Raw genomic sequence first — 23,984 nt, forward strand, 5'->3', positions numbered from 1 at the left:
TTGCACTGTATATCAGGGAGTTATTGAAATAAGTACAATCTTTAAGATGATATAATTTTTAATGTACTTTGATTTTAGTGTTGTGTTCGAGTAAAATTCAAAATGCCAGCAAGTATGTGGGTATCTAAGTAAACTATAATGCAAGTACGAATTGCTTTTTCAATCACTTTTTTATCTTTATTTTTATTAGCATTTAAAACATTTTGATAAATTCTAACATTTGTTTTTTTCTGTACTTTAAACTTTAAAATTTTCACCTTTGACATGGTGTGATCAAATATATGAGTGCACAAGGAAATGTAAATGGCTTTGGATAAAAGCATACGCCAAATGCAGTAATGTAACCTTTGTAATGCTGCCAGATTTGTGCTTGTTTAGGCTTTGATTTGTTTGCATTATAAATGGCCACCCTCCATCTTCTAAAATGGAATATGTGGTGACCTATTTACATTCTTCACTAATTAAAGTGGTTCATGAAAACATGCAATTCAATACTGCATGTCAATCATCATCAAGTAAATTACACTGTAAAAACAAACAGCACACTCACAACATAAAAACGCTAAACAGTGTCACAAAAATCACATTCTTACCAAAAACTATCATGGTTTTCCATAAATAACAAAAAAATCGGTCTGCTTATCAAACATGCAAACAAAAGCACTGTATACTGTTATCAAGCCAGTTTAACTAGTCTCTCACTGGCCTCCCAAAGTTTTTTTGCTACTCCAGAATCTCTAGCGAAGGCTCTTAGATGAGCCGGCCGGCAGTCAGTGAAATATCCTCCGTTGTGCGGGAGCACCTCGTCTGATACGGCGCAGTAGACCACCGTCTGCGCCCCCGCCTCGCACGAAACAAAAAACATGAACATCACCACCTGCACCAGGATCCGGAACAGAACCGAGAAATGACAGGTCCAGTTACTCTGAACGTAACCTGAATGAGACAAAAGACACAAGATGAAATTCACAATTATATAGTTCAGACAATTATAGGTTCTTGCTAAGGTAAAGATCACTATTATACACTTTAGCAACAACATAGCAACCTTTTCCACTTTTATATCTCACCAGGGTGAACGGCATACGCAGTGACTCCTTTCCCCTCCATCATGTGAGCGAGCTCCTGTGTGAAGTAAATGTTGGCCAGCTTGCTGCGGCAGTAGGTGAAGAACGGAAACAGGTTGTAGTTGAGATCTTGGAAGTCCAGCTTCTGGTACTTGTAGCTGGAGCAGGTGAGATTGATCACTCTGCTCGGTGAGCTCTCTCTCAGCCGCGGGAGAAGAAGGTTGGTTAATAAGAAGTGGCCAAGGTGGTTCACTCCGAAGCACATGGAGAAATCATCATCCGTCCAGTCAAGGACACTGGGCATGCCTAAGGGGGGAAAAAAACATATATTTGATGAAAAGACCGTAAATCAGTAATATTGTGAAATATTATTACAATTTAAGAAGTGTGAAAACATATTTTCATAATGTTCTTGATGTTTTGCTGCTTAATATTTTTGTGGAAACTGTGATACACTAGCAATCAAAAGTTTGGGATAGGTAAGATTTTTTTCTTTTATTCAACAAGGACACCTTAAATTGTTTAAAAGTGATAGTAAAGACATTTATAATGTCATGCATATAACAAACAATATTTAAAATATACTATATATTTAGAAAAAAACTATTACAATATCATGCTTTTTGCTACTCACTATAGTGCTGTTAACTGTAATATTTATTTATTAAATCAAATTAATATTGATTTACATCATATTTATTTATTTAAATCAATTTTTTTTTTTTTTTTTTTTTTAAACAATTTTTCTCTAAACTTTCATAGACCCATTGGCAGCCCCTAGAGGCAGTGTTGGAGGTAACACATTACAGGTAATGCAAGTTTAAATTACTTTTTACAGATTACATTTCCCAAGTAACTCGTAAAGTAACATTTTAAGTTTACAATGAAATATTTACATCATTTTTCTCTAAACTTTCAAGGACCCCTTAGCAGCCCCTAGAGGCAGTGCTGGTGTAACGCATTACACATAATGTGAGTTTAGCACACTTTTTACAGATTACTTTTTCCAAGTAACTAGTAAAGTAAAACATTACTTTTAAATTTACAATGAAATATCTACACAATTTTTCTCTAAACTTTCAAAGAACCTTTAGCAGCCCCTAGAGGCAGTGTTTGAGTTAATGCATTACAAGTAATGTGAGTTTACGTAATCAGATTACTTTTTCAACCAGTAAAGTAATGCATTACTTTTAAACTTACAATCCAATATCTGAGTTACCTTTTCAAATAAGTAATGCAAGTTACTCTGTTTTACCATTTATTCACTGACACCCCTCCTGTTGAAAGAAATTAAAAGTGAAGTACAAAGGAAGAGGCCCCATATCATAACCAGTGCACAGGACCCAGAATTCCCAACTGCTTGTGGGTTTTTAATTACTAAAAAAAAAGTAAAAGTAACAAAATGCATTACTTTAAGCAAAAAGTAACACAATTACTTTCTTTTTTATGGTGTTACGCAAATTTGTAATGCATTATTTTTAAAAGTAATATTCCCCAACACTGCCTAGAGCAGGGGTCACCAAACTTGTTCCTGGAGGGCCGGTGTCCTGCAGAGTTTACCTCCAACTTTCCTCAACACACCTGCCTGGAAGTTTCAAGTATACCTAGTAAGACCTTGATTAGCTGGTTCAGGTGTGTTTGATTAGGGTTGGAGCTAAACTCTGCAGGGACACCGGCACTCCAGGACCGGGTCTGGTGACCCCTGGCCTAGAGCATCCCTGGGCCCTAGTTCTAAAACCCCTGGTTTAGACCACTAATTGCCAGCCTGTTATCAATCCTCACCTGCATTATTGATCAGAATATCCAGCCGCTTCTCCTTCTGTAAAAAGGTTTTACTGAACTCTCGTATAGACTTCATGTTGGCCAGGTCGACCTCCATATACAGCACATTCATATTGTGGCTCCTGGCTTTGATCTCTCGAACGGCCTTCCTGGCTTTCTCCTCATCCCTGCAGGCGATGATCACACGAGCTCCTCGCATTGCTAGCAACACAGCCGTCTCCTTCCCAATACCAGCATTCCCACCTGAAACATACAATCGCCATGCCACATAACGTACAAGAATAAAATCACAAAATGTACAAGCAGAGGAGCTTACACTTCTCAAACATTCATAACAGCAGTGACCTTTCTTAAGGTTTCTCCAGAACAACGCAGAGTAACACATTATTCACCAAATGTGATTCTGCTTTAGATGATGTGTTTTGTAATATGTAAATATGTAAAAATAAATACAACTAAAAACACATACTATCAATCTGAATTATTTGCATGACCTTTAGTACCATTCAGCAGCTGTCAATCATGTTAATCTACAGTAAGAGATGCTACTCTTGCATAGTCGGAGATATGAAGCCTAAAATCTCACTTACCAGTTATAAGAACCGTTTTTCCATCTAACCTCTTCACATCCATGCAATACCTTCTCCGTTTCATCCATTTCAATATCAAAAAGCAAAACAGTGCGGAAAATATAATGTATAACAGATACATGTTCTGTTAGCTAAGCCAGCATAAGACAACTGACCTCTTTAAAGCTAACGCAAAATTCAGTTAAACTATTGCCACTTTTAGCTCACAACTTTAGCCCATTCAGAGGAGAAAACGTGGCAATTAATCGTTCATTTTGATTCAAGGACTGTTCATTTTAAAAACGTATTGTAGCATCAGAGACTGTTTACAACCTGATACTGTAGCCATTAGCCACATACGTTGGATTATCGTACAGTCGTGCCAATAGGGGCGCTGGCGTGCGCTAGTCGTGTCTGCGATACTGTAACTCGCTGTAGAATGAGACTGAGTTTACACATGGAGCTGTGTACACCGGGTTTAATTGAGAAGTCTGAAGCTCGCAATTATGACGATTATAAACTTTTCTTCAGGACAAGCAGATGCAGTTTTGAAATCTGTCGTTTCAGAAGATCAAATATCATCTGATGTCAAAGACGCGCTAAAGATTTTCTTGCAGAAACTGACAGAAAATGTCAGGTAGGGAGGCGCTAATAAGATGAAACATTTAATAATGTTTTAGTCTTAATAAGTACTGTTGCATGCAGTTTTGTTATTTTGATAAAGCACATTTTAATTTGATTTGGGATCAGCCTTTAAAACTTGTTTTGAGTTTCTTTATACTACTATGTTTGTTTGTGTACCTTATTTTAATTCTATTTTAGTTTGATATATTGTATATTTATTTTTTCTTGTCATTGCTTGTTATGCTAATAGTGTATGTAAACACAATCATGTCAATAATGTACTTCAAAGTGAAAACTGAATATATTACAAGCAATATAATTACAAGAAACGCTATCTATGAAATTAGCAATACTTAAATGTCCTTAAAAATGCATTATTTGCAAATATTTGATGCATTTCAGAGGGAAGAAAGTCACACAATTCTCATGTGTTGCATGCATGTCAAGTGTTACTTAAACATAGTGTGAAAAGTATTTTAAGGACTAAAAACACCCTTATATTATTGTGAATGAGACATGGTGCTTTGTTGGCAGGAGTGCAGGCAAACGGAGCAGGGAGCGCTCACTGGAGGAGGCTTCACAGATCCTGCAGAAGATCCCAAAAGAAGCACTTCGTTCCTTACAGCCTGCTGCTCTTCACCAATTTGTTCAGCTTGTTTTGGCCTTACAGTTAGAGGCAGTCACCACTTCATCTGCCTGCCGCAAATTAGACCAAGTAATTTGCACCTTTACTTAAACATTACATCATTTTTTTTGGTCCTGTTTGTTGGATTCTTAACTCTGTTTTACAGATGCTGCAGGTCTTGGCTGAAATAAACTCCTCCATTGCTTTTGAAGAAGTTAAACAATATCTGCAGAGCCTTTTGCACCAAAAACAGGTAAAATCGTTACATAATATAATTTGTTAATGTTATAATAATTGTAGTATTATATAACATTTGTGCAATATGTATAACAAATATTAAAGCATACAAATGTGTTTCTGTCCATGATTGAATTTTGTTGTTTTGCAGGTGTTTTCGTTGAAAGATCTTCAGATAGGTAAGTGTGCATCAGTTCGCTATTACTTTGCAGACATTTCTATTCATGTGTGTTGTTTTGTAATAGTTTTGTTGTGTGTCCCACGGCAGCCTGTATGTTTTTGGAGGACAGCGCTATGGGACGAGAGGTTCTAAAGGCAGATTGCAGCACTCTGCTTAGTAAGGTTACTGAGCTGATTCCTGTTGTTATGTCAGATGAACCAACCAGAAATGGGCCATTATGCTACCAGACTGTCAAGGTAGAAATTGTAACACCCACCTTTTTGCTTTAAACATCAGCATGTGCATTTGGATCCTCACAGCACTTGTTGTGTTGTTCTCAGATTTGTCTGCAGGTGTTTCAGCTGCTGCCGGGGCAGGTGGCCCCGATGGTCTACAGTAAGGATAGTTTAAATACGAGTTTGAGAGATATCTTGGAGTTCCTGATGAGCGTTATCTTGGGAGAGGTTAGTGCCTGTGATCGCAACTATGTTTTTGGAAAAAACTGACTTTATCTAATTTTGTGTCACTTAATCGTGTTTGTCAGGTTTCCAGTAGAGATACACGCTTGTTGGCAGGCACTGCGGTTGCAATGCTCCTCACAACAACAACAGACAGTCAGTGTGCAGGATCAGCAGCCTGGAGTCTGCTACAAATCACCAACAAAGGTCAGCTACAGAATTTAAAGGGATAGTTCACCTAAAAATGAAAATTATGTCATTAATTACTCACCCCCCTGTCGTTTCAAATCCATAAGACCTTCATTCATCTTCGGAACACAAGTTAAGATATTTTTGATGAAACCCGAAATGTTTCCAGGCCCAGAAAGGTAGTAAGGACAAAATAGTCAATGTGACATCAGTGGTTCAAAAGTAATTTTATGAAGCTACGAGAATACTTTTTGTGTGCAATGAAAACCAAAATAACAACAATTCTTTCCCACCATCTGCCGTTTCTGAGCCTGGGAACATTTCACTTGCGTTACTGTCTATGGAGGGTCAGAAATTCTCGGATTTCGTCACAAAAATACTAATCTGACATAAAGGTGACAAACTAATGACAGAATTAATACACTTAAAGATGTAAGACCTTCTGCAAAAAGAGAGTTAGAGTAAAAAATTGACTGCGTGATGTAAATTACATTTCATTAATGTAGCATTTTATCAGTAACTTTGGTTATGTTATTTAGTTATTAATATTTACTTACAAACTTATAATAAATAATATAATAATATATAAAATAATATAATATTTTTATAAAATATTTATTTGTGTAACATACTACCATTCAAAAGACTGAGGTCGGTAAGATTTAAAATGCTTTTGAATGTGTTTTTAATCAAAGATAGTTAAAATTGTAATATTGTGACATTTAAAAAAAAAAATATAATAATGTTTTATTTTTATGTATTTTAAAATGCAGTTTATTCCTTTGTTGAAGCAGAATTTTAATTTGTAATATGCTGATTTGTTGCTGATAAACATTTCTTCTTATTATGAATATTGAAAATGCCTGCGTTGCTTAATATTTTAGTTGCTGTTACATTTCTTTTTTTTTTTTTCCATCCAAAATAAAAGTTTTTGTTTACATAATATTTGTGTGTGTAATGTGCATATTTATTATGTATATCTAAATACACACACATGCATGTATATATTTAAGAGTAATGTTATGTTTCTATATTAAAATATTTATATGTAATATCAATTAAATGAATATAAATATATACATGTAAATATTTTGTATGTGTATTTATATATGCATAATAAATATACACAGTATACACACATATATTGTGTAAACAAAAACTTATTTTGGATGCGATTCATCTTAATTAATCGTTTGACAGCACTAGTTTATCTATAATATAGTAAACTAACTGTACTCGTTTGATCATTTTCATAAATTGTTCGTCTGTGCATCTCGGAAGCATGGAGACTGACAGTAGGTGAGCTACAGGTGGACTGTCGTCCCAGACGTCAGGACGGAGTGGACAGACTGGCTGTATGCAGGGGGTTGTTAACTTGCTGCCGAAATGACATTCTTGTCAGTCACCATGGCAACCGAGAGGTACGTAAGCAGCGCATAGACTGCTTTTTCTAAGAATGATCAAAAATGGAACATATAATTACTTACTCTATCTTTTGTTTTATCAGACTTGTCTTCTCCTGAATGGGCTGTTCCCCTTCATCTCAGCTCTTTGTGAAGAAAAGCTTGACTGTCATTACTATGTTTTTCAAGGTACGAGCTCTCTATCATCATGCGTCATTCTGCAGATTGCTGGGTCTGTGCATGACTGCAGTGACAAAGGTTTGCATAAAAAGTATGCATATGTGGTTTTTTTTAGTGTTTACCATTTGGCTGAAGAGGCTGAAAGAGTGCCTCAGTGAAGTTTGGGAAGTTACTGGTGCTTCTTTAGATTCAGACATCCAGCAGCACCTTACACAAATCATCTGGAGTAATGCTGAGAGCCCGGTAAACCTTTTGTGGATAATGAAACCAAATATTCTGTATTTTAAGGTATTTAGGTAAGTTAGATGAGCTCTTTTTACTAGGGCCATTTTTTTAAAAACCTCTCAGAACACCTTAGCAGTTTTGTACAGGCAAGAAGCACTCATATTTTCTTAAGAAAATATAAAAAGCTATAATAAATGATAAAACCAGCCAAAGGTAGTTACAGGAAAACGTCCATTCAGCTGGTATTTTCTTAATTACTTTTATTCTAGTTGGATGGTGTTGCAGAGGTGGCACGCAGTGCTTTCTGTCTTTTTATGGAGATCTATGACAAGGATTGTCTGCACTTTGACAACACAGAGAAAAGACTTTATGTGGAATTATTAAACAGGATATCAGAACTGCCTTGGGAATCCAAAGCAAAGTATTTACCACTTACTGCAATTCTGCCATATGCAGGAACAGACAAGGTAAGAGGAGTGATCAGGTACATTCTACCCAATTTTCTATTTTATTTTTTTTTTCTATATCTGTTTTGTTATATATGAATATATTTTATTATAATATTAATTTTATAAATAATATGGTATGTATAACTAATAAATGCAAGCATTTTATGAAGAATTTTTTTAAGAATATTTTTTTAAAATACTTTTATTCTTATATAAATTAAATATAAATTATAGTATAAATCTTATATACACTACCAGTCAAAAGTTTTTGAACAGTAAGTTTTTTTTTTTGTGTTTTTAAAGAAGTCTCTTCTGCTCACCAAGCCTGTATTTATTTGATCCGAAGTACAGCAAAAACAGTAAAATTTAGAATTTTTTTTTTAAAGCATCATTACTCCAGTCACATGATCCTTCAGAAATCATACTAATATTCTGATTTGCTGCTCAAAAAACATGCAGCATTATTATGTTGAAAACAGCTGAGTAGATTTTTTTCAGGTTTCTTTGATGAATAAAAAGTTCAGAAGAACAGCATTTATCTGAAAAAGAAATCTTTTGTAACATGATAAATTTAAAGCATCCTTGCTGAATAAAAGTATTCATTTCTATAATTTCTTTTCCCCCACAAAATTATACTGAATCCAGGCTTTTAAATAGTATAATGTATGTTACAAAAGCTTTTTATTTAGATAAATCCTGAAAAAAATGTACTGGTCTGTTTTAAATATTGATAATATTGATAATAATAATAATAATAATAATGAAAGCTTCTTGAACAGCAAATCAGCATATTAGAATGATTTCTGAAGGATCATGTGGCACTGAAGACTGGAGTAATGATGCTGTAAGATTTAGCATTGATTGGAGGAATAAATTGCGTTTTAAAATATATTCAAATTGAAAACAGTTATTTTAAATAGTAAAAATATTTCCAAATGTTACTGTTTTTGCTGAACTTTGAATCAAATAAATACATTTTAAGTAATTAAGTGTAAATGTAAAATAAAATATATTTTCTCCTCCTAAAAGGTTTTGGAACTGTATCCAGCTCTTCCATCTCACATCCTAAAATGCCTCTCAAGCAATCACCTTTCTCCATGTGCCTCAGAAGTCTACAGATCCCTCCTTCAGGAACAAAAACAAGAATTTATCGTAAATGCATCCCAAGAAGCCCCGCCCACCGAACAAGACTTAGCCAATCAGTGGGCTCAGCGGTGGCAACCAGTCATCCTTGAGGCTTTAACTTCCGAATTAACTCTTCTTCAAAATAATGCCTCTAGCCATCTTCTGCCATCAACACTACGTACATTTCCAGGTGCTTTTAACACTCTGTTGTCAGCTCTGGACCCCACAGTTCCTGGCCACCTTCACGCATGGGCCTGTGTCATGAGCACCCAACGGGCTACGAGTGGACATTCCCTATGGAGTGCAGACATCCCCCATGCTCTTAAGACTCTCCATCTTGCCCTGTCCTCTCTGGATGAGAGCGTTCGGCTTGCAGCTCTGAACCTCCTCTGCTGCAGTCCAAAGACTAAAGAACTCCCATCACAAGTGGAGTATTCCGCTCTGAGAGACTTCATCCCGCTCAATCTTAACAGCGAATCATCACCGTTTCGCCAACATCTTCAGGCAGCGCTGAGGAAGTTCTTGGTGAGAATAAGAGACAGTTGCATGGCAAGCATCAAGGGCCATAATAGTAAAAAAGGGCTCACAGGGGAAGAAGAGGCAGAGCTTACACAAGGAGTCGGTGAGGAGTTTTGATATTTAAAATTTTATGAAAATACATGTTACACTATCAGTCAAAAGATTTTGAATAGTAAGATTTTTAATGTTTTTCAAAGAAGTCGCTTCTGCTCACCAAGCCTGCATTTATTTGATTGAAAGGACAGCTAAATCTGTTACATTTAGAAATATTTTCACTATTTAAAATAGTTTTTTAATTTTAATTTTTTTAATTAATTTTTTTAAATTTGAACATTTAGAAAATGTAGTTTATTCCTGTGATCGCAACTAAATTTTCAGTATCGTTACTTCAGTCTTCAGTGTCACACGATCCTCCAGAAGTCACTCTAATATGCTGATTTGCTGTTCAAGAAACATGTATTAGTATTATAAATATTATCAATATTTAAAACAGGTGAGTACATTTTTTTCAGGATTCTTTGATGAATAGAAAGATCCAAACATTAGCATTTATATGAAATAAAAAGCTTTTGTAACATAATACATTAACACTTTATTTAGCAAGGATGCTTTAAATTGATCTAAAGTGATGATAAATACATTTATAATGTTTCAAAAGATTTCTATTTCAGATAAATGCTGTTCTTCTGAGCTTTCTATTCATCAAAGGAACCTGAAAAAAATCTACTCAGCTGTTTTGAACATAACAATAATAATAATAAATGTTTTTTTGAGCAGCAAATCAGAGTATCAGAAGGATTTCTGAAGGATCATGTGACTGGAGTAATGATGCTACAAATTAAAATTGAAATCACAGGAATAAATTACATTTCAAAATATATTAAAATAGAAAACAGTTATTTTGAATACTTGAAATATTAAAAAAAAAAATAGTGTTTTTGCTGAGCATTGGATCAAATAAATACAGGCTTGGTGAGCAGAAGAGACTTCTTTAAAAAACATATTTTAGTTTTCATTGCCATTGTAGAAGTTCATAGGTGTATTCGTTGTTCATCATTAATATTAATCCAATTTTTAAAACTATCTGTCAGAAGTACTATTTGTTTAGGTAGGGAGCGTTTTAATCAATAAATATAATAAAATGGCTTTTTTGGTAAAATCATGTGTTTTTTTTTTTCATGATATTTTCCCTCAGAGTTTGTTGACTGGCTCTCCCAGCTGTCTTTGGTCTATTTGACTCCTGGCAGCAGCTACCAGAGGAAGAAGACTGTTCTGCTCCTGCTGTCTGCAGTGCTGGAAACATGTACAGACACCTGGAGTCCAGACAGAAAGAAGGGACAACCACCTGGTAATAAATCAACACTCACAAACACATACCATGGTTATGTCATGTTTTTAGACGTGAACTATGGTAGTACCATGGTATCCTTTGAAGCATGTTGAAATACATATTGTGAAATTTTTGATCTTTTAACTCTTATTGATATCTAACTTCAAATGTATTATTTTATGTTCATTTCTAAATATAATGATATCAGAGATTTTTTTTTTTTTTTTTTTTTTTTTTTCATTTTCAGCCAATATGTCTACTCTTATAAACTGGGCTAAAGAGAGGGGAAAGTGGGATTTCTTCTCAAAGTCAAAGATGCTTGTCCTGATTGGCTGTTTGGAGGATTCAACCAATGAGGTAAAACTAAATGAATGAACTCTACTGCTTAAAAGTGTGGTGTCAGTAAGATTTGGGGTCATGACATGAATTTTATTTTTATTTTTGTTCCTTGAGGTTTACTTATAATGTCAATAAAGTTTTTTTTTGCAAAACAAAATAAATAAATATGTGGAAAAATTATTCATTTCGACCCTCATTCTGACCCTCTGTCTAAAACGGCCTGTTTTAAGGGGCAGGTTCTTTAAAGGGGTCATTGGATGCCCATTTTCCACAAGTTTATATGATTCTTTAGGGTCTTAATGAAAAGTCTATAACATGCTTTGGTTAAAATTTCTCAATGGTAGTGTAATAACACCTTTTTTACCAAAAATCACCCTGTTCTAGTCGAGGTGAGCTCTGCTCGCCCCGCCCCTCTCTTCTCTTTGTGGAGTGACGAGCCTGTTTACTTTAGCCGCATTTAGCCATGTTTAGCCACCAAATATCAGACACGATCCGAGATGCCAATTAAAAATAAACTATCCACTTGTACCTTGTGCTGGGATCTTTCTGATATCTGTACAGAGAACAAGCTGTTTAAACCAAATACATCAAAGTGAACATTCTTTAACTCCATTTGACCTATTGACTCGAGCGTGTGGACTGTGTTACAAAGCGAACATGCATTTGTATTCTGTATCCAATGTGGAAAAGATAGCGGCAGTGATTGTAATTTCATGACGCTCGCATTCAGTATAATCAAGTCAGCCAAAAGATCAAGGGAAATTTGGTTTCTTATGTCATGACCCCTTTAACGAAATGAATACTTTTATTCACCAAGAATGTATTAAATTGATCAAAAATGCAGTAAGGACATTTAATAAGATAATATTATCAAGAAAGCACCAAAACAGGATATTTGAATGGTTTCTGAAGGATCATGTGACACTGAAGACTGGAGTAATGATGCTGAAAATTAAGCTTTGATCACAGGAATAAATTACATTTTAGCTCTGTCATCTTAGGAATATATAAAAATAGAAAACAGCTATTTTAAATTGTAATGATATTTTACAACATACTTTTTGCTGTTTTTTTTTATCAAATAAATGCGGCCATGGTGAGCATTAGAGAATTCTTCTTCTTCAAAAAAAAAAGATCTTAAAATTTAAGGTCTAAGACCCCAGACCTTTAAACTGAAGTGTACACACAGTTGAAACCCTTTCCTCTGTTGTCCTGTAATTTGATATATTTGCCTGACACGTTGTCCCTGTGCTGTAGATCCGTGAACTGTCTGCGGAGCTACTTCTCAGATTTTTCCCTCCATGTCTCCCTGATGATATCACAGCTGTGCTGTTGAGCCGGGCAGAACGGCTGCTCCACAGCCCACGGGTCCAGGAGGCCCAGATGGGAGCACTGATGATCAAACTTCTACTGCACAAGTAAGAAAACATCACTTTTGTCTCTTTTTGTCTTTAAAAGGTTGCTGTTTAATATTGCAGTAAAAACAGTAATACTGTCAAATATTATTAAAATTAAAAATTTTGATATAAATTTTAAAATGTAATATATTACTGTGATGGCAAAGCTGAATTTCCATGCCATCTCTGGATTGTTTTTTCAGGATTCATCGATAAATAGAAAGTTAAAAAACACAGCATTTATTTAAAATACACTACCAGTCTACATTACTACCAAAGGTTTTTGGACAGTGAGATTTTTCATGTTTTTTAAAGAAGTGTCTTCTGCTCACCAAGCCTGCATTTGTTTGATCCAAAGTACAGCAAAAACAGTACAATTGAAATATTTTTACTATCTAAAATAACTCTTTTCTATTTGAATATTTTTTCTTAAAATGCAATTTACTCCTGTAATTTCAAAGCTGAAATTTTAAACATCATTACTCCAGTCACATGATCCTTCAGAAATCATTCTAACATTCTGACTTGCTGCTCAAAAAACATTTTATTATTATTATTATTATTATTGTTTTTGCTGAAAACAGACCCCCAAACCCCCCGCCCAAAAAAATAATAGTGACTCCAAGATAAAATCCTGGAAAAAAAAAAAAAAAAGTACTTAGCTGTTTTAAATGTTGATGATAATAATAATAAAAATGTTTATTGAACAGCAGATCATCTTAGAATGATTTCTGAAGGATCATGTGACACTGAAGACTGGAGTAATGATGCTGAAAATTTAGCTTTGATCACAGGAATAAATTACATTTTAAAATATATTCAAATACAAAAGTTTTTTTTAAATAGTAAAAATATTAAACATTTTTACTGTTTTTGCTGTACGTTGGATCAAATAAATGCAGGCTTGGTGAGCAGAAGAGACTTCTTTAAATGACATTAAATATCTTACTGTGATCAATCTAATGTGTCCTTGCTATATTGAAGTATTAATTTCTTTCATTTAAAAAAATAATTAACTGACCTGTGTGCGTATCTTTATCATAGGGTGGATGGGGCATTTGAACAAGGGGAGAAACAGTCAGTTAAACTGATCTCATTTCTTCTGACCAAACTGGAGCACCATTACCTCACTGCCAGGAATGATATGTTGCTTGCAGCTCATACAACACCTATTCATGGTAGGAGCAAATAAAACTGAGCTGAGTTTGTAGATCTTGCTACAGTTGTTTACCATTAAGAAGAGGTTTCACTACTAATATATCTGAAAATATGCTGAAATAATCCACAAATAGACTGCATTTTATTACTTCAGGCATTGTAAGCGCTCTGCAGAGGGGGTTGCTGGAGGTGCCAGGGACCCTAGTAGAGTCAATAACCCACAGTGTTGCAGGAGACATAGTGTCTTTAATAGAAAAGCTCACTCTGCTGCTGCTAGGTGTGCTGTATGGGGACCAGGAAACTGAGAAGAAAGGTATGCAGAAAATGCAGATGTGATCTATTAAATTTGTATTTAAAATAGCCTGGTAAGATTTTGTTAAAAGAAGATATTTTTCTGTTTGTCACAGATGTGCCTCCATCATTCTGTGACATGGGGAATGCAATCAGTTCTCTGATTGGTCAGGGTGGGGTTGAAGGGGCAGGACTTGATGAGGATGGAGACGAGAATGTGCTGCTGTCTGAGGAACACAGTCTAGTGCTGACCTGCTGCTGGGTTTCCTTGAAGGTAAAGCTGCTAGAAGGACGACAGAACATCAGCTGTGGTCTACAAAAAGTATTATGTATGATTAAGATACAATGAATGATCCTCTACTTTCCTGATAGGAAATTGGTATTTTTCTGGGCTCCCTGGTGGAGAGAATCCTGTCACTCCACTGTAAAGAACTGACATTGAGTGTGAAAGAACTCAGGAGGGCTTCCAAAGTGTTTAAAGACATCATTCTGAAATGTAGACACTGGGTAAGTCAGATTAGCTCTTTTCACACTGATGTCCAAATATTTTTGCTCCAGCAACATCTTATCTGTTTTTCTGTCATCTTCCATTAGGGGGCAGTAGAGGGCTGCTGTATTGGCTTCACTAAGTTCTGTAGGGCTCTGCTGAGCAGCTCTGATCCTGAGATCAGGGAGATCCCGCCACTCATTTTACAACAGGTAGAATAGAATGAAGGATTCATACTCAACTACAGATTAATTTATAATAGAAATGGCAATTTAAATGACCTGTGTTTAAAAAGATAGTTTACCCAAAAATACAAATTCATAAAATAAAAGTCATTAATTACTCACCCTCATGTTGTTGCAAACCCATAAGACCTTCGTTCATCTTTGGAACACAAATTAAGATATTTTTGATGAAATCCGAGAGCTTTCTATCCCTGCATAGACAGCAACACAACTGAAATGGTCCAAAAAGATAGTAAAGACCTCGTTAAAATAGTCTTTGCACACAAAAAGTATTCTCGTATCTTTATAAAATTACGTTTGAACCACTGATGTCACACATAGACTATGTTTACGATGTCCTTACTACCTTTCTGGGCCGTTTGTACATTTGCGTTCCTGTCTATGCAGGGTCAGAAAGCTCTCAGATTTCATAAAAAATATCTTAATTTGTGTTTTGAAGATGAAAGAAGGTCTTATGGGTTTGGGACGACATGAGGGTGAGTAATTAAAGACAAAATTTTTATTTTTGGGTGAACTGTCTCTTTAAGTAGCCATTTTTTTAAATTTTATGTTATTAAAAAAATCATATAATGCGCTCTCTCTCTCTCCCTCTAGGGTCTTTCTGTTCTCCAGTCGCCCCGCAGTACCTCAGTGACGAGGCGTGCTGCTGGTCTACCCATGCTGATTTTGGGTGTCTTAGCTGCTGAGGACTCTATCAAGTCTCGCCCTCTTTTGGCCCAAACCATTAACACCCTACTGGACACAGCCAAAGCACCTCTTCCTCAGGACTGGGACCAAACTCTTGACTTACCACAGGTAGACTAAATGATATGCCTATTAAATATATCTGCAGTTTTGCTGGATCAGACTTATGTTAAAGAAAAAAGTAGCTGTGTTCTTAAAAGATGTGTTTCTCACCCTCTCTCACAGGTGTGTGCCGTTCACACCCTTCAAGCTCTAGTGAAGGGCTCCAGTCTAGGTGTAGCTGTTCTACAGTACACACCTGTGGTGGCCGTTCTGTCACTCACACTCCTCAGCTCGCCATGCTGGGCGATGAGAAACGCAGCCCTGCAGCTCTACAGTACGAGCCAGTCACGCTCAAAATTATTCTAATTTCAACCCTTTTGAAGTAGTCACATGTTGACCTTTGACTTCTCATAGGTTCTCTCTGCACCAGAATGTTGGGTCAACAGCCGGCCGGTGAAGAGGGCTCCACTCATTCTGGCATGTCTTCCCCTTCCTTCTTTAATCTCTATCCAGCCCTACAGCCCTTCCTCCAGGGGGCGCTGGAAAGCGCAGCTAAAGATCTTCATGATGCCACCCTTCTCCTACACCCTTCCCTCTATCCTGTCCTCACGCTGCTTGCCAAACTACAGCCCGGTGCTGAGGAGCAGACACGGTATGACGGTGCACAGCGTACCAACAATACATACATAAATGTAACAGATACATGAACATAAACGTATTATACTATACATTACATAACATTTATTGCATTACATAATTTGCTTGTGTTGAATATCCAACATTTTGTCTATATATTATATGATTAAATAAAGTAAATATAATATAATATAATATAATATAATATACCTTTTTTTATCATACTGTAGTATACAACATTTCACATATTCAAATCTGGCAAATAGTATTATTATAATATTACAGTATAATATAATATAACAAACATAAAGAAATATATAAAGTAATAGCCAGATTTGAATATATACACAATTTTATATCAAATTATTGTCTAACATTATATTATATGATTTTAAAAAATAACATAAATATATAAATATTATATTTTTTTCATTATATTTTATATTTATATATTTTCTTTTGAAATCATATAATATTTTGTTATATCCACAATTTTATATCAAATGATTGTATATCCAAATCTGAATATAATATAACATATACTGTAATGTCATGTAATGTAAAATAATATATAATATTGTAATATATAATAAAATGTAATATAATGTAATGTAATATAATATAATATAATATAATATAATATAATATAATAATCTTTTTATAATATAATATATTACTTTTTTTTAATCATATGATATTATACAACATTTTGGGTATTCAAATCTGGCAAATAGGGCAAATAGTATAATATAACATGAAATAACTTTATATATATATATATATATAATATATAGTATAATGTTATTTCATATATATATATATAATATATATATTTTTTTTTCAATAAAACTAATTTAAAAATATAAATATTATCTTATTTATATAAATAAAATTAAATCATATAATATAATGTTATGCAATCATTTGATATCTAATTGTGAACATATTCAAATCTGGCTATTATATTACATTACATTACATTAGATGCTTAGATTAGATTATGTTTCCAGATTTATACTGTTTGTCAAATTTGAATGCCCAAACTTTTGTATAATTTGGTATGATTTTGATTTTATAATATGAGTTTGATCATCTAATATTTAGACATTTATATTTAAATCATGTGATTATATTACCCAAAATTTTTGATATTCAAACCTGGCAAAATTAGCCAGATTTTCCCGATTCATAACCATTCAAATGCACTCATGTTTCAGATTTGCTTGATGTCTTTGTGTTTTCCTCAGGGCTCTGTCGGAATTCCTGCCTCCGCTATTTCTCCTAGCTGCCAGCCCAGTCTATGGCGTACGAGTGATGTCATCAAGAGCCTTAGTTGCTATGATACCACCAAGTGAATATCTGGCAACTGTCCTGCATTTGGTGGAAAAGCTCCCGGAATCACCGGACGTTGTGTGCTGTCATAACAGACTGCATGGCCAACTCCTACAGATAGGAGCCATACTGACCAGGGCACTGAAAACTAACATGTAAGAGTAAAGGAGTGTGAAGGAAATGCTACAATAAGCTTTGACAATTTTTGCCAAAATGTACAAAAATCTTAACACAAATATTATAAGAAGCAGGCATAATCGGTAATCAAATTGTAATCTGTCTCTTCATGTTTAGCAGTCGGTCATCACTCAGTGAGATTGTGAGTGAGTTTGAGTCCAGACTATGGATGGCATCTGTGAGACAACGGTGCCCGTTGGTCCGGCTGGCATATGTGGATATAGTGCGGCTGATAAGAGGCCATTGTTCTCAGGCTTTCCTCTCTCAGCTCTCCTCTCAACTACTGCAGGAGATTCACAGGACTCCAAACATACTAGAGGTGCTTCTTCATGTCCTTTAGAGTGTCCTGTCATTTACATTCAAAACAAGTGTAGTACAGTGTTGATTGTGAATGTTACATGTGTTTTAGGTTGGCTCTGCTTCGTTCCACCAAAGTGCAGTAAACTTCCTGTGTGGGGATCCTGAGTGGGCGTGTCAGGTGTGGCAGCGTCTGGCCAATGGCAATGCAGTAGTACGTCTCTCATTGGTCAAGTCTGCAACAGAGGGGCGTGGCTGGAGAGGAACTGTCCTACAGCAGGTTATGGAAAAAGCACTGCAGGTGAGTATTATCATCCACCTTTTTCTTCATTATCCACTATAGGGAAATAACGAGAAGAATAACAACGTGCAATAAACAATAAAACTGTTTGCACTGCAAACCTGTGTGTTCATAATTAAGATAAAACATTAAAATAATACGCTAAGATACACCAAGCTGTTTTGTACAGCTAAAAATAGCTAGACGGGGATGAGACTGGAAGCCTGACACATAGAATTTACAAATGGCCGAAATTTACAAAAGATGGATAGTGACTGTCATCAGCTGATTTTTGTTATAGTTTTTGTAGAATGACACTTCAATTCAAAGAGATCAGCTAGACAGCAGTTTATGATCATTTATTTATATATGTTTTATTATTTTTATTTTTTACAATTGTTTATCTTGATTTAACATAACCAATGTTTTTTTTCTGTACCTACTGCTAAAGCCTCACTTTACATCATAGGCTGGTAATTTGAGCCAGTTCCAAGTGTCGACCAGATACAACTGAAGGAAATTAAAACAATCAAGATCCACTTAATACACTGCCCTAAAATCAGGCTGTAGATCTTAATACGCTCTTCATGTTCTTGTGTGAGGAGGGCGTGTTAGTCATTGTATTCAGTTATCTGTAGAAACAGACTGGGTTTGGACTTGGCCAGGATTTCCGCCCAGCCCTCATGTGCTCTACACGTCATGAGAAATTTAATGTACCACACACAATCTTATAATGCTTTTAAATCTCTTCTCGTAAGAACGAAAAGATCATGAATGCAAGAATAACAGATGGGTGTGTTTTGTTTTTCTTTTGTTTTTTGGCAATGTCTGGAAAGGGTCTATTTGAATAACCATATCAATCACCTGCAGGCCAACCTGAAGAAGGCGCTGTTGGACCAGAACGTGGAGTACAGGGGAGCATTCTTGACTGCATTAGTTGAGGCTATGACCCCAGATGAAGAGAGTCTTGCCCTGCCCTGTCCCTGCCCTTCAGGGTTTGAGGAGACATGGCTGCTGGAGTGTGTGGAGGTTCTGTTTACTGATCTGGAGTCAGATAGAGGAGGACCTGAGCTGATCTCCACGGCTCTGTGTGCAGTCAGCCTGCTCCTTTGTCACAGGTAAACTCAGCTGTCATGCAGCCAAATGTTAAGCATAATGTTATTAGATATGCTTAATGCTCTTTACAATTGAGGGCAAAAGTTTACATACACCTTGCAGAATCTGCAAAATGTTAATAATTTTACTAAAATAAGAGGAATCATACAAAATGCATGTTATGTTTTATGTAGTACTGGCCTGAATATTTCACATAAAAGACATTTACATATAGTACACAAGAGAAAATAATAGTTGAATGTATAAAAATGACCTAGTTTAGAAGTTCACATATGCTTGATTCTTAATGCTGTGTTTTTACGTGAATGATTCACAGCTGTGTTTTTTTTTTTTTTTGTTTAATGATAGTTGTTCATGAGTCCCTTGTTTGTCCTGAACAGTTAAACTGCCTGCTGTTCTTCAGAAAAAATCCTTAAGGTCCCACAAATTCTTTGGTTTTTCAGCATTTTTGTGTATTTGAACCCTTTCCAGCATTGACTGTATGATTTTGAGATCCATCTTTTCACACTGAGGACAACTGAGGAACTCATATGCAACTATTACAGAAGGTTCATTAAGTAACAACATAGTATTAAGAATCAAAAGTATGTAAACTTTTGAGCGGGGTCATTTTTATAAATTCAACTATTATTTTCTCATGTGGACTATATGTAAACATCTTTTATGTGAAATATCTTATTCAGGTCAGTACTAAATAAAAAGTAACATGCATTTTGTATGATCCCTCTTATTTTGGTAAAATAAATAACATTTTGCAGATTCTGCAAGGTGTATGTAAGTAAACTTGTGACCTCAACTGTATAATTGTTTATATTTAATGGCATAGTTCACCCAAAAAAGAAAATGTTGTCAAATGTTGATATTTTTTGATGAAATTCGAGAGCTTTCTGACCCTGCATAGACAGCAATGCAACTATCGCGTTCAAGGCTCAGAAAGATAGTATTGACATTGTTAAAATAGTCCATGTGACATTAGTGGTTCAGTCTTTATTTTATGAAGCTATGAAAATACTTCAAAAAAGTATTCGAAAAAGAGTAGACTTCCAGAATTAACTGAACTCGCATTCAGGCTCCAATCATTTCCAGATTTCTCAATTTTCTTTTTTATTGTGTAATATTTTTGTTCCACACAGTATGACGACACATTATGCAACCAAAATGAGTTGCACGCTGTTTTATGTCAACTTACTGATGTTTCTGAGAAATCCAAAAGTATTTACATGGCTCATGGAATTACTGGTGCTAAAACTAATTACTCTGTTTGTCTGTCTTGCTCTCTCTGTTTCTCTCAGTGTGGACTTGTCTTTGCTCCAGCGCTGGTGTAAGTTATTAGAGAAACAAAGATGTCCTGAAGCTCCTGAGGCCCTCAGAACAGCCTGTGCACAGGCTCTGTGTCTGTGCGGCGTCCACGTAGTGACCAGGAGCCTGAAAGGAGGCCTCATGTTCAAAGAGATCAGTACCAGGTATAATAAAGAGGTGTGCTTTGATAACTCACTGAGCTAGACAGGAAATGACTAGAAACAAACTACTTAGTGCACTGTCAGAATGTTTTGTATTGTCTATTTCTATCTGGTTTATTGCAGATTCATGTTTCTGCATCTGGTTCAGGCTTTGGTTTTAGATATGTTTGATGATATTTGATGATTATGTACAGGAGGTATTTCATGTATAACTAAATTTGCATCCCTCTGTATTTTGAAGCTTGATCAGCACAGGTATCTACCTGCTACAGGATGAGACTCCACAGGTGAGAGCGAAGGCAGCTGTATTTGCCTCTCTGCTCTGCTGTTCTGTCCGACGGCCAGAAGATCCACAGAAATGCTTTCACATGCAAGTGAACCAGGCTCTGCACTCACTGCTGGACCTGCTGTTGGAGGAATTCTGGGATGCAAGTAATGCTTTGGAGGCCTTAGTGTGCCACTTACCTGACTGTGATCTGAATGCTGTACTGAAGGAGGCCAAGGAGACACAGTACGTCAATCCACATACAGAAATGATGATAAGATTTTTAATGTTTTTTTTTTTAAAGAAGTCTCTTCTGCTCACCAAGCCTGCATTTTTTATACAGCAAAAACAGCAATATTGTGAAATATTTAAATATTAAATATTTATAAATACTTTTGATTTAAATATATTTTAAAATGTCATTTATTCCTCTGATCAAAGCTAAATTTTCAGCATCATTACTCCAGTCTTCAGTGTCACATGATCCTTCAGAAATCATTCTAAGATGCTGATGTGCTGTTCAAGATACATTTTTATTTTTTCAGAATTCTTTGAATAGAAAGATCAACATTTATCTGAAACAGAAAGCATTTGACATACACTGTACCATTCAAGAGCTTCAAATTTCTTGAAAAGAAATTATAGAAATTAATACTTTTATTCAGCAAGGATGCTTTAAAGTGATTTAAATTTAAAGTGATGATGACATTTACAAAAGATGTCTATTTCAGATAAATGCTGTTCTTCTGAACTTTCTATTCATAAATGAAATCTGAAAAATTACTACTACTACTACTGTTTTTAACATAATCTACTACAGTTTGCAACATGAAAATAATAATACATGTTTTTTAAGCAGCAAATCAGAATCTTAGAATGATTTCTGAAGGATCATGTGACTGGAGTAATGATGCTAAGATTCAGCTTTGAAATCACAGGAATACATTACATTTGAAAATATATTCAAATAGTAAACAGTTATTTTTGCTTTGGATCAAATAAATGCAAACTTGGTAAGCAAAAGAGACTTTTACTGTTCAAAAATTTTACTTTGTTTAAAAAAAGAAAGAAAGTAAATTATGAGGAAACTATATAGCATTAGACAGTTCCTTTGTTTATTATTGTCATAGTTTTACTTTGTTTTAAGACAACATTGATTTTTGCAGTTTTTATCAAATATACACAGCTGTTCAAAACTTTAAATTTATACTGTTTAAGCATGTTATCAAAAGTGACAGTAAAGACTTTTACATTATTTTATTTTGTACATTATTTATATATATATATATATATATATATATATATATATATATATATATATATATATATATATATATATATATATATATATATATATATATAATATAATATTAGTAGTAGTATTTATTTATTTATTTATTTATTGTAAGTAAATGCTATTCTTAAGCAGCAAATTAACATTACAATGATTTCAGAAGGATCATGTGACACTGAATACTGAAGTAATGGTTACTGAAAAGTCAGTGTTGCCATTACAGGAATAAATTACATTTTAAAATATATTAACATAGAAAGCAGTTATTACATTTTTATAATATTTCACAATATTATTGTTTTTACTGTGTTTTTAGTCAAATAAATACAGCTTTGATAAGTATAAGAGACTTCTTTTAACAACATTAAAATTTCTTACAGACCCCTTACAGAACTTTTAATAGTAGATTTGAAAAATCGTACTTAGGTTTTAATCTTAACAGTATATCTTTTATTATATTTCAGCTGGCTTTCGCAAACGTAGACATGTTTTTTTCTCTTTTTTTTTTTTTTTTTTTTTTTTTAATTAAATTTTCTTGGTTGTTGTTTTCAGATGTCGCAGTCTGTATGAGCGAGATGAAGCAAATGTGTTTGCAGAGCCATCTGTGATCTCAGAGTGCCTGTTGCCGCACCTATTAAATCTGGTTAAACATTACCCAGAATCCTCCATTCTCGCCAAGAACCTCGAGCACTGGGCTCGAAACAGTGCAGCCATTGTCAAAGAGAATGTCACAATTTGTACGCAGCTACAATTAGGTATATAAGATTTACTAGATCTCCATAATGACTGTTTTTCTTTATTATTGCATTAATTATCACTAATTAACTTCCTCATGTTCCTTTAAAATTGAATTAAAAACCTTACAATTATAATCAGTATGAACTGTAATATTTATTGTTTGCATGTAGTCGTTGTATATTGAAGTGCCAATTATGTCATTACATCTCTCATTTGTTGTCTAGGTGATGTCCTGAGTCCTGATTGGCTGAGTTTGCTAATAGAACCCCGTTTCCATGGCGTTCTTTCAGGCCTGTTCACCAGGGCAATCCTACTACTCCAGCTGCTCAAGGAGTGTGATTCCATACGACCCCTGCTTGACCCTTTGAGTTTATCTACAGACCTTCATGACATTCACCAACGGTTTGTCCTAAATGGAGTCTTCCTTCCTCAGGTCTTCATTGATGCACTAAGAACAGATTAATCCAGTGCTGTCACAGATCAGGGTTTCATTATAGCAGTTACAGCCTTAATTGAGTACAAAAAACAGAGTAATCATTATTGATCTGGAAAAAGCTGGCTCTTCATCACCACACTGAGTGGAAGCTATTCGAAAGGAAGAATAACAGTCCTTTGTTGTGCAATACAAGAGAGATGATAAAGAAAATCAAACACCAACTCCAGATAATTCTTGATGACAGCAGCTTTGTAAGTGTAGCACATCTAAATCTGAAAGATGCCATTGTTTATGGATGGGTGATTTCTGAAATGGAGCACACTGCAGGCAGGGACAAACAGACTGAGGCGTCACAAAGAATATGAGGA

The 23,984-nt window shown here is 34.9% G+C and overlaps 2 protein-coding genes across 2 annotated transcripts; one reads left to right on the forward strand and one right to left on the reverse strand.

The window, feature by feature from the left end:
* Positions 1 to 546: 546 nt before the first annotated feature.
* On the reverse strand, positions 547 to 3,794 carry si:dkey-174n20.1 (uncharacterized protein LOC796174 homolog). The gene is made up of 4 exons (XM_051110712.1): positions 3,440 to 3,794; positions 2,850 to 3,092; positions 1,071 to 1,373; positions 547 to 936 (listed from the first exon to the last, which is right to left on the reverse strand). Exons 1-4 carry the CDS (start codon positions 3,558 to 3,560, stop codon positions 677 to 679), a joined length of 927 nt encoding a protein of 308 aa, XP_050966669.1. The 5' UTR covers positions 3,561 to 3,794; the 3' UTR covers positions 547 to 676.
* A 73-nt stretch (positions 3,795 to 3,867) lies between these two features.
* Positions 3,868 to 23,888, forward strand: si:ch211-225b11.4 (thyroid adenoma-associated protein homolog). The gene is made up of 31 exons (XM_051110713.1): positions 3,868 to 4,055; positions 4,577 to 4,757; positions 4,834 to 4,920; positions 5,056 to 5,083; positions 5,173 to 5,321; positions 5,406 to 5,528; positions 5,609 to 5,729; positions 6,993 to 7,132; positions 7,219 to 7,303; positions 7,410 to 7,537; positions 7,789 to 7,986; positions 8,998 to 9,715; positions 10,808 to 10,960; positions 11,190 to 11,299; positions 12,539 to 12,699; positions 13,723 to 13,856; positions 13,991 to 14,149; positions 14,244 to 14,401; positions 14,500 to 14,634; positions 14,722 to 14,826; positions 15,454 to 15,654; positions 15,769 to 15,919; positions 16,000 to 16,237; positions 17,469 to 17,708; positions 17,848 to 18,049; positions 18,140 to 18,328; positions 19,178 to 19,425; positions 20,716 to 20,886; positions 21,125 to 21,394; positions 22,995 to 23,197; positions 23,405 to 23,888. The coding sequence occupies exons 1-31, from the start codon at positions 3,925 to 3,927 to the stop codon at positions 23,641 to 23,643; spliced, it is 5,556 nt and encodes a 1,851-aa protein (XP_050966670.1). The 5' UTR covers positions 3,868 to 3,924; the 3' UTR covers positions 23,644 to 23,888.
* The last annotated feature ends 96 nt before the right edge of the window (positions 23,889 to 23,984 follow it).

This window comes from Labeo rohita, chromosome 5, assembly GCF_022985175.1.
Source record: "Labeo rohita strain BAU-BD-2019 chromosome 5, IGBB_LRoh.1.0, whole genome shotgun sequence".
In the NCBI taxonomy this organism is placed as follows: domain Eukaryota; kingdom Metazoa; phylum Chordata; class Actinopteri; order Cypriniformes; family Cyprinidae; genus Labeo; species Labeo rohita.

What these genes read in the sequence shown, in the direction of transcription:
- si:dkey-174n20.1 (XM_051110712.1), bottom strand. Translation starts at nt 3,560, where the DNA reads ATGTATCTGTTATACATTATATTTTCCGCACTGTTTTGCTTTTTGATA. An exon ending in AAAAACGGTTCTTATAACTG is followed by an intron (nt 3,093 to 3,439) that starts GTAAGTGAGATT and finishes TGTATGTTTCAG; the next exon opens with GTGGGAATGCTGGTATTGGG. An exon ending in TATTCTGATCAATAATGCAG is followed by an intron (nt 1,374 to 2,849) that starts GTGAGGATTGAT and finishes TTCCCCCCTTAG; the next exon opens with GCATGCCCAGTGTCCTTGAC.
- si:ch211-225b11.4 (XM_051110713.1), top strand. Translation starts at nt 3,925, where the DNA reads ATGACGATTATAAACTTTTCTTCAGGACAAGCAGATGCAGTTTTGAAA. An exon ending in ATCAAACTTCTACTGCACAA is followed by an intron (nt 12,700 to 13,722) that starts GTAAGAAAACAT and finishes TCTTTATCATAG; the next exon opens with GGTGGATGGGGCATTTGAAC. An exon ending in TTCTGAAATGTAGACACTGG is followed by an intron (nt 14,635 to 14,721) that starts GTAAGTCAGATT and finishes ATCTTCCATTAG; the next exon opens with GGGGCAGTAGAGGGCTGCTG.